A 9842-nucleotide genomic window follows, 5' to 3' on the forward strand; every position below is an offset into this window, starting at 1 on the left:
CACAAGCGTACACTGTGACCTGTAAATTTTGGCTTGTAATTTAAGCTTTTCATCGACCTTCAACAATAAAATGTTTAATATATCCCTCCAATGCGTAGTTTAGGCCCTTTTGGTTACTTCTGAATGAAATCTGATTGTTATGTCCACAAAAATCATCAATTGCCTCCTGCAAGATGCCGTGTACTGTGACACCTGCCATAGCGCCCGGTCACTGAATGTTGATAGTTTGTCCGAGTGAGTGGAGAGGGGCGTGGCTTAGCCATAGGTCAATTGTCACAAAACTTGTAGGACATGTCAACATACCTGAATCAGTCGTATAACAAATCAAAAGTTTTGCTCGGGTTCGGCCCACTTGACATGCTGCTGTGTTGTGCTATGGCTTATTCAAGTGCTGGAATTTGTTATTTACGTGACAACGCCTGAATGCAACACAGGCTCTACTCCATTAGTGCTGTGCTGCTGGTTCAGATATAATTGTCTCGGACTTGGGTTGGGTTCAGTCCAATCTGGAAATCCATCGGTTACAAAAAAAAAAAAAAAAAAAAAAAAAAAAAAAGGATTTTTTTTCTTCCTTTACCTCTGGAGGCACTGCCCGTAGTTTTTCGACTAACGGAAGTGCAGGGGTCTCGGGGATCGCTCAACCCTTTCACTTCCGGTGGTGCCCCCAGCCTTGTTGTTTACAAATACTTCCAGGTAGAAAACCAGCAGAGTTTAGCTATATATATATATATGTATATCAATCACATTTTTCACGTCACTATATCACCGTTTAGACTAATCTAACGGACTAACCGTTTGTAAAGTCTATAAACACAATGACTGAACAAACATTACTATTTCTGTGTGCACATTTTGTAATTAATAACATGGTTAACGTAGATTAGCTGGGCTAACCGTTAGCTGTTATCCCATTAGCAGTGTCTGTAGCAACTCAGTAACTCAATAAACGGTCCGTGAAAAAAATATTTTTCCAGCGAATATCTTAGTTACAACATGATTGAGCTAGCAAAGCAGTTTTGTGTTGCTATGTGTGGTATTTATTCAGTTTTGGGAAATCACGATGTCTAGAGAGCATCAGTGGGTGCAGCTGACAGGAACAGGTAACAGCCTAACAGCAGCAGCAAAGCTAACATCAGGACGTCATCTGTTAAAAGCCTCCTGTTGTCGGATACGACATGAAATTACTCCAGTTAGCTCAATCATGTTGTAACTATGACATCCGCTGGAAAAAATATTTTTTTCACGTTGACGAGACGGTGTTTTGGGTGGAGTGGTCGCCATGGACGCGGACCTTGCTGTTTCTGTAGGTACACATTTCCTGGGGACACCTGCATGTCTCAGCCCCGCCCCCTCCATTGTGATTGGCTAAAGCGCAGCATCGTTCAAACTCAAACCTCCGCGTGTGCGCATCGGGGCGAAACTCCGCTGTGCGTGATACAGAGAGTAGAGAATTGTAAATGCGCGACCATGTAGAGACAGAAATGACATGCATAAGATACATAACATGAGGCTATTTAGTTTGTTTAGTAAAAGGACAAGGTATAGCCCTGTTCTAATAGGCCTGGATATGAAGTGTCTGTAGCGCCAAATAATATCACAGTGGTTTCTAAAGAGCTAAGACGAAAAAGAAAAAAAAAATCAGGAGTGGCAGTCATATTTCAGCAAGTTACATACAGGAAAAACACTGACTTCAGACAGCCAACGGTTTTATTGTCAGAACAGCTGCACAGTGGATTTAGAATCACCTCATTTCACCCATGGCTTCACTCTATGGCTTACTGGAGAGGTGCCAGCTATCAGCCTGATATCGTTTACCGGACTGAACACACGGTAACTCCGGTCTGAGCCAACGGTGAGGAGCTAATAGGAGCTAACTGCTAACAGACAGAAGCTAACTTACGGTGACCAGACATCCCCGATTTCCGGGGACAGCCCCCAATTTGGGTGACCTGTCCCTGGTTAAAGCTATCCCCGAAAATGTCCCCGATTTTGACATTGAATGGGGGAAAAATGCGCGCAGACTCAAACATCAGTTATTACGGTAGTCACTAAACGCATCGCCAGAGAAGACGTCGTATGACGTAAGTTACAGATGTTATCAGGAAGCACGACCAGACGCAGCAGCATCAACAACAACAATCTAGAGGTGGCAAAAAGGAGAGAAAAGGAGAAAAGGAGACCAGGGGGGGTATTCCATCAAGCAGGCTAAAGGCAAATCCAGGCTTAAATGGCCAAGTCTGGCTAATGTGAGCCAGAGTTCTGTTCCATCAAAGTGGCTAAGATTAGCTTCACATCGGTAACCATGGAAACCATGGTTCTGGCTAAGCCTGATACATCGAGCTAAACTCCGGTTTCTGTTCCATCAAACTGAGCCACAACTCTGTTCCATCAAGGTGGTTAACCTGAATCCCAGCCTAGTAACCATGGTAACTTACGGCCTATTTCCACCAGATGCGTGTTGGTTGTGTCTCCGCTCCAGTACGGCAGCAGAGCCGATAGGATTCAATTCTAGTCAATGTGTGTGTTCCCACCGGCTGCGGCTGTGCTGCGTTCCAGCTCCGTCTCACCTCCGGCACTCCGGAGCCCTCCGGAAGAGATACGCAGGACTTCTATTTCTGCTGGACGCTGAGCACAACGCAGCAATTTAGCACAGAGCAGATCGTGCAGGGCAGGAAGTTGTGCACAGAAACAAAATAAAACATCCGGTTAATTTTCAAAATAAAATACACAGTGGATCATATTTCGCTGCACTACACCTTGAAAACTACATAGTGGGCAGAGGCAGGCCTGAAGTCAACAGGTCAGAGGTTTTCAGACGTAATTTCACCCCGTTGACACCATGGACGAGGAGATATTAATCATGGCAGTGCACCGAGATGTCTTCCGGCGGAGCTGCACCGCTCCGCACAGCAAACGCAGCCGGTGGGTATTGACGGACGGCGGAGCACGCAGCGGATAACCAGCGCTGCCGTTCCACAACGGACACGCATCCAGTGGAAATCTGGTGTTATGCTGCCGGGCAATCCTGGTCTGTGGCAGGATTAAGGTGAGGATTAGCTCCATCTATGATCAAAAAATGTTCAATAGACAAGAACAGACACCTAAAAGACAGTTCTGCCAGTGCTTTTACACACTCACAACTGTCATGTAATGATAAAATAATATGTAGATCATAAAATATATGACATAATTAATAAAAAAAATTAACTATTAAAAACAAATTAAAATGTAATAAAAATAAGATAATTTAAAAAAAAAAAAGTAAGTAAGTAAGTAAGTTAATTTATTTATATAGCACTTCTCACAGAGAGGACTCAAAGTGCTTCACAAGATAAAATACAAAAAATACAATAACAGAATCAATGCAAAATACACAAAAACAAATAAAAAGTAAAGTGCAGCAAAATACAGAGATGATAAAATGGACAATTAATGGAACGCAAGCTTAAACAGATGTGTTTTTAACTGCTTTTTAAAAATGTCCACGGAAGAGGCCGCTCTCAGCTCATGAGGTAGTGCATTCCAACATTTCGGTGCAACAGCCTTAAAGGCTCTATCACCTTTTGTCTTTAATCTTGTGTGAGGGACAGTAAGTAGGTGGCCTTCAGCGGACCGCAGTGACCTGACAGGACAGTGAAAGGACACCAGATCCGTCAAGTATACAGGTGCTTGACCATGGAGGGCTCTGTAAGTGATGGTTACAATCTTGTGCTGGATCCTGAAATTAACAGGGAGAAAGTGCAGGGATGCCAGGACTGGAGTGATGTGAGTGAACTTATGAGATCTGGACAGAAGCCTGGCGGCAGCGTTCTGGACCAGCTGGAGGCGGTCTAATGAAGTTTTATTTAGACAGGTGAAAAGAGAATTACAGTAATCCAGACGTGAGGAAATAAAAGCATGGATGATCATTTCTAGCTCAGAATAAGTTAACATGGATCTGAGTTTGGAAATGTTTTTGAGGTGGAAAAAGCAGGAGCGAGTGACAGTTTTGATGTAGTCATCGAAGAGCATGGCCTGATCAAATGTGACCCCAAGGTTTCTCAACTTGGGGCGCACATTTGCACTGAGGGACCCTAAGCAGCTGGCCACTTTAGATGCTGAGGCATTAGGTGCAATAATTAAAATCTCAGTTTTAGCTGTGTTCAACTGAAGGGAGTTAGAAGACATCCAGTCCTTAATTACATTCATACAATCGTACAGTGAGTCAATTCCATCAGTCCTATCAGGGTTAAAAGAAAAATATAACTGGAGGTCATCTGCATACATATGGTATGAGATACCTTCAAAATTGCTGATGACATCTCTGAGAGGGAGCATGTATAGCGTAAAGAGGATAGGCCCAAGCACTGAACCTTGGGGCACCCCGCAAGAAAGGGGGGCAAACTGATTCATGAGGGCCAACAGCCACAGAAAAGGATCGATCAGACAGATAGGATTTAAACCAATGAAGAGTGGTCCCTGAGATCCCTACCCTGTCCCTCAGCCTGTCTAAAACACAACAGTAAAGCCAAAATCAATTTAATAAAAACAAAACTATAATAAAATGAAACTGAGGCATTACAAAAAAAGATTGTACATGAATATGTGATTGCCCTCCCATCCCCACCCCACTCTGTTTCCAATTGGCTAGCAAATTCACAGCCAATTAAGGTCAACTGACAACGGACAGAGAAGGAGAGGGACACACCCAGAGAGACACAGAGACAGAGCAAGAGAGAGTACATTAGGAAATAATGGCATGCCCCTTCATCGAGGATCCTGTTGATGAGGAGGCCCACATTGCTCAATGGGCCTTCCCACCACCACCACCAGCCCCAAGGGTCTTCCAGGACAGGACCAACCCACTGATACAGACAGACTCCTATCTGTAGGTACCAGTTCAGCAGGCAAATCATAGTGTATCTATCCAGTTTGCTGGAACCACACATTATAAAGGTCACATGCCGCAGCCACTGTTATTTCTAGCATCACCATATATCATCATAGGGCTTGATTTGTTCACATTAACATATGGTTGTCTTTTATATTTATGAATTAACCATGACACAAAGCAACCACATTAAAATGGGACACACGCCATTGTGGTTTGTCTGTTCCTCATCCTATAGCACATTTCATACATTTAAGGGGATTTTCCTTATTTTGATATAATAAGGGATAGAGCTTACAATTGACTCCCAAATGATGAGAAATAGATAATTGATTCACTATCACTTGCATTCACTGAAAAGGTTTCCTCATCTCCACTGAATTGATGGATTTGCTAAATGGAATTTTCTACAATCAATAGATAAATGTCGTGATTATTTCCTATAAACTGATCATTTTGGAAATGTCATAATCTACAATCAAATGTGATAAATGCGATGATTGACATAAAATAGTTTGATTAAATGCATCATCTGAAATGTACATAGGAATCAGTAGATAAATGTGATAAATAGTCTATCACTAATATTAATTTAAACATTTGGTGAATTTCATTAAGCATACTTGAACTGTTAGATTTAATAGGTGTTCTTATCTACATATATTTTGTCCCTTTGATGCGGGATTTATATAACATGATATTATGCTGAAATGCTGAATTTTCTTTGTGACTTGCGCATTAAGCCTGTTGGCAGTATTCCACCACGCCACCTCCCTTGCTTTATTAAGTGCTGCAGTATTGCCTTTTTCTTAATTATGTCCTCATACACTGCGATGAGGACCGTTTGCTCCGCCGCAGAAAAAGCCTCCGCTCGCTCCTTTCCTTTGCTTTTTGACATTGTGCAACATTTTCGGCACTCGACTACTGTGGGCTTTTTATTTTACCCGGGCGCGTGCATTAGTTGAGGCTTAACAGGTGAGGCTTGAATTAGCGTCAATTGGAGCCAGCTGATTTGATGGAACGGGTTGGCGCTAAATTGAGAGTTGGCGTTTAGTCAAACTTCAAGATTAAACCGTAGTCTGGATATTCTTACGTTGATGGAATACCCCCCAGCGCCCGCGTTAAATGGTATGTTGTGTATGAACTTATTTTTATCTTGTGTGAGCTGGCAGTAGACTTGACTCTGTGTGTGTGTGTGTGTGTGTGTGTGTGTAGTGAGGTAAAGTAAGTTTGATTGTAACATGCAGTGCGTAATATGCAGGAGAAACTGGAACTGAATGTAGTCTGTCCCCCTGATGAGTGACTTTTGTGAGTGCACTTTATAAATGTAGGCTATTCTTTGATTTTAATAAAGTAGCATTTTGTTGATGTTGTTTAGCCTTGCTGATGCTGTTGCATGGGTGATAGTCATTTTTATCATATGAAAAAATTCATATCTGCAGTAGAAAGTTGCACTTTGGAAATTTGGTTTGGTACATAGCCTAGTGGTACATGGTCTGAAAGGTTTAGGAATCTCTGATGTAGCACATTTCAAACAGAGGCAATTACACAGAGCAGATAAAAAAGAGCACAATGACTAAATTATATAAGTACAGTATCTCACATAAGTGAGTACACCCCTCCCATTTTTGCAAATATTTCATTATATCTTTTCATGGGACAACACTATAGAAATGACACTTTGATATAACTTAAAGTAGTCAGTGTACAGTAGTATAGATTTACCTTCCTCTGAAAATTACTCAAAACACAGCCATCAACATCTAAACAGCTGGCAACATAAGTGAGTACACCCCACAGTGAACATGTCCAAATTGTGCCTAAAGTGTCAATATTTTGTGTGCCAACCATTATTATCTAGCACTGCTTTAACCCTTTTGGGCATGGAATTCACCAGAGCTCACAGGTTGCTTCAGGAATCCTCTCCCACTCCGCCATGATGACATCATGGAGCAGATGGATGTGAAGACACCTTGCGCTACCCCACCTTCAGCTTGAAGATGCCCCACAGGTGCACAGATGAGTTTAGGGCTGGATACATACTTGGCCAGTCCATCACCTTCACCTTCCTCAGCAAGGCAGTTGTCCTCTCCATGGTGTCCACAACTGCTGTGCTAATAGATATGTGTTTTACAGAATTCACAAACTGTCAGACAGCTATATGCAAGTCATCCACAGAAGCTGATAGGGCTGGCAGATGTGAAGCTCCAGTATGAAAAGAGAAAGCTGCAGGACATGGAGCTTGACAGACAAAAAACATCTCTCTCTGTGTCTGTCTCTCTCTCTCTCTCTCTGTGTCTCTGTCTGTCTGTCTCTCTCTCTCTCTCTGTCTCTCTCTCTACAGTGACTGATTACAGTATTTTTCATTTAAATAAAATGAGGTCAAAGAATATTGTGGTTTCCTCCTCCTGTTTTCATTCATTAATGTAAAGTGGAGTTATTGATCCAGTTAACTGGGAATGTTATTTGGGAAGGTCATACATGACACCTAATAACCACTAATTATGTGCTATGCTAAATACACCTCCTTGTATGTGTATTCCAACAATTAATCCTTTTATGCATCAAAAAATCAAACCAAAGGCACACACATCTCACCGTGGGAGGGCAGGTGCTGAGTTGACAGTTGTAGATGAAAGAAGGGTGAATGACTCGCAACACTGCAGGACTCTTTGCAGAAAACAATATAATTTATTGCACCGTGACGTACGTTTCGAGCTGTGTGCTCTTCGTCAGACAAACAAATACTGTGAGAGGCCATCTTAAATATAGCTGATCACATGTTGCAATTACAATCACATGACAAGCAGCTGCAGTGATTACATGACACAGATCTGATGTGTTGATTACCTTAAATGAAACGAGCAATATATCCAGACACACAGAAAGGTGTCCACAGGTCAGAGAGTCTGGAGTCAAGTCTGAAGTCACCTGAGTCATGTATAAACATATATAAGTGTAGTTCATTTTAAGTCTGTCCAAGCTCATGGTGAATTTCAAATGAGTGTGCTGTGTATTCATGAATACACATGTGTACATGCCCTGAACTGTCAAAGTTCTTTATTGTTCCCAGCTCTCAAGTATTAAATTTCCATGCTGGCTTGAACCCCGGTATTTGCCGCTATATTTGTAGTGTAAGTTTTTAGATTAAGTGTAAAAATATTGAAACCCAAGCAATGTGACCATTGTGAAACTTCAGTTATCATAGGTCAAACTTCAAGTCACAGAAGGTCAATAAGAAAACAGTGGTTCCAAAAAACTATTTATTTTGCTTTCATTTTACAGTTAAATACTGACCTTTTTTTTGCATAGTATGTTTTATCAAACAAAGGAGTGTTTCAAACACTTGATTCATGATGTCATGTTTGTGCAGTCCTATTTTGCTGTTTGAGTAAGGCCACTAGCATTAAAGTTGTAAAAGAAGAATTCTTGACAGTGAAAGGGAATTTACATTAACATCAACCATCTGGAGTCAACTGGTAGTGAACACAAAGTCTAACACAGAGTGTATCAAGGAGAGAGAAGATTCTTCATATATATAAATTTGTCCTATAATTTCTGGATCAGAATAGAAGAAGCTCCACCACCTCCATTGCAGATGCCTGCCAGCCCATATTGGCCTGACTTCAGGTTGTGAACCATGTGACCCACGATTCTCGCCCCAGACATCCTGATGAGAAGAAAGAGAAATAAAATGTTAATTATATGAATGCCAAGAGTGTGCAAAGCAGTAATCAGAGCAAAGGGTGGCTATTTTGAAGAAACTAGAATATAAAACATGTTTTCAGTTATTTCACCTTTTTTGTTAAGTACATAACTCCACATGTGTTCATTCATAGTTTTGATGCCTTCAGTGAGAATCTACAATGTAAATAGTCATGAAAATAAAGAAAACACATTGAATGAGAAGGTGTGTCCAAACTTTTGGCCTGTACTGTATATACATATATGAAGCTCATCGAGAGAATGCCAAGAGTGTGCAATATATATATATATATATATATAAATAAATAAATAAATAAATATAAAGTTTGGACACACCTTCTATATATATATCTATATCTATATATCTATATCTATATATATCTATATCTATATATATATATATATATATATATATCTATATATATATATATATATATATATATATATATATATATCTATATATATATATATATATATATATATATATATATATATATATATATATATCTATATATATATATATATATATATATACATATATATATATATATATACATATATATATATATATATATATATATATATACAGTCCCTGACAAAAGTCTTGTCGCTTATCCAAGTTGTAGGAACAACAAATAATAACTTGACTTGTAGTTGATCAATTGGAATCAGAAATGGCTTATATGAAAGGCAAAGGCCTCTAGATTATGCTTATTATACCAAAATAAAGTTGTGCATCATTCACTGAATTTTATCATTTAATTAGGACAGAAAGGTCAGATCTTGCTTGGACAAAAGTCTTGTCGCATACAAAAATAATGTACTGTAGAAATGATACTTTATTTTGAATACACAAACATGCTCCAATAACATCAGAACATAAAGTCATGGTGCCTTGGGAAAAAGAATTAATATCGTGTATGAATCCCATGAGCTTGGAGGACTGCATCCATACGTCTCAGCAATGACTCAAATAACTTATTGATGAAGTCATCTGGAATGGCAAAGAAAGCAGTCTTGCAGGACTCCCAGAGTTCATCAAGATTCTTTGGTTTCATCTTCCAAGCCTCCTCCTTCATCTTACCCCAGACATGCTCAATAATGTTCATGTCTGGTGATTGGGCTGGCCAATTCTGGAGCACTTTGACCTTCTTCACTTTCAGGAACTTTGATGTGGAGGCTGAAGTATGAGAAGGAGCACCATCCTGCTGAAGAATTTGCCCTCTCTTGTGGTTTGGAATGTGATGGGCAGCGAGAACCTCTTGAT

At 40.2% G+C, this 9842-nt stretch overlaps 1 protein-coding gene across 2 annotated transcripts in view; it reads right to left on the bottom strand.

The window, feature by feature from the left end:
• Nucleotides 1-8119: 8119 nt before the first annotated feature.
• The window catches only part of acat1 (acetyl-CoA acetyltransferase 1), a 56259-nt gene continuing 54536 nt past the window's right edge, over nucleotides 8120-9842 (bottom strand). For both annotated transcript variants that reach the window (XM_078172117.1, XM_078172116.1), the window contains one exon: nucleotides 8120-8540. In XM_078172117.1, coding sequence (XP_078028243.1) covers nucleotides 8420-8540 — 121 coding nt within the window. In that variant the 3' untranslated portion in view covers nucleotides 8120-8419. The remainder of the gene's footprint in view (nucleotides 8541-9842) is intronic.

This window comes from Epinephelus lanceolatus, chromosome 11 (genome assembly GCF_041903045.1).
Source record: "Epinephelus lanceolatus isolate andai-2023 chromosome 11, ASM4190304v1, whole genome shotgun sequence".
In the NCBI taxonomy this organism is placed as follows: Eukaryota; Metazoa; Chordata; class Actinopteri; order Perciformes; family Serranidae; genus Epinephelus; species Epinephelus lanceolatus.